General features: G+C 54.2%; 1 protein-coding gene across 1 annotated transcript in view; it reads right to left on the minus strand.

Moving 5' to 3' along the window:
• Window positions 1–395: 395 nt before the first annotated feature.
• The window catches only part of LOC106815450 (intraflagellar transport protein 122 homolog), a 45,726-nt gene continuing 45,507 nt past the window's right edge, over window positions 396–614 (minus strand). Inside the window, exon 24 of the mRNA XM_014819908.1 lies at window positions 396–534. Coding sequence (XP_014675394.1) covers window positions 433–534 — 102 coding nt within the window. The 3' untranslated portion in view covers window positions 396–432. The remainder of the gene's footprint in view (window positions 535–614) is intronic.

Here is a 614-nt window from a genome sequence, read left to right on the forward strand (position 1 = left end):
AACACACGCACGCATGCATATACACACGCATGGATGCACCCACGCACATACGCACGCACGCATGCACATACACACGCATGGATGCACCCACGCACACACACGCACGCATGCACATAAACACGCATGGATGCACCCACGCACATACACACGCACGCATGCACATACACACACATGGATGCACCCACGCACATACAAACGCACGCATGCACATACACACGCACGCATGCACATACACACACATGGACACATGGATGCACCCACGCACATACAAACGAACCCACGCACCCACACACGCACACACAAACGCACGCACGCACGCACGCACTCTCTCTCACACACACACACACACACACACACACACACACACGCACACACACTCACATACTCACATAATCACGCGTAAGCTTGAGCGTCCCCAGGTGGTCGTGGTCGTCAGCCATCTCTCAGCTCTCCACGATCCAGTGTCGGCTTGCGGCAGAAGGGACATTGCTTCTTCTGCAGTACTAGCAGCTCGTAGTCGTCTGTGTGGAACAGCTGTAAGGGGAGAGAAAAAGAGAAAGAGAGTGAGAGAGAGTGAGAGAGAGAGAGAGAGAGAGAGAGAGAGAGAGAGAGAG

Source organism: Priapulus caudatus, unplaced genomic scaffold (genome assembly GCF_000485595.1).
Source record: "Priapulus caudatus unplaced genomic scaffold, Priapulus_caudatus-5.0.1 Scaffold1118, whole genome shotgun sequence".
In the NCBI taxonomy this organism is placed as follows: Eukaryota; Metazoa; Priapulida; class Priapulimorpha; order Priapulimorphida; family Priapulidae; genus Priapulus; species Priapulus caudatus.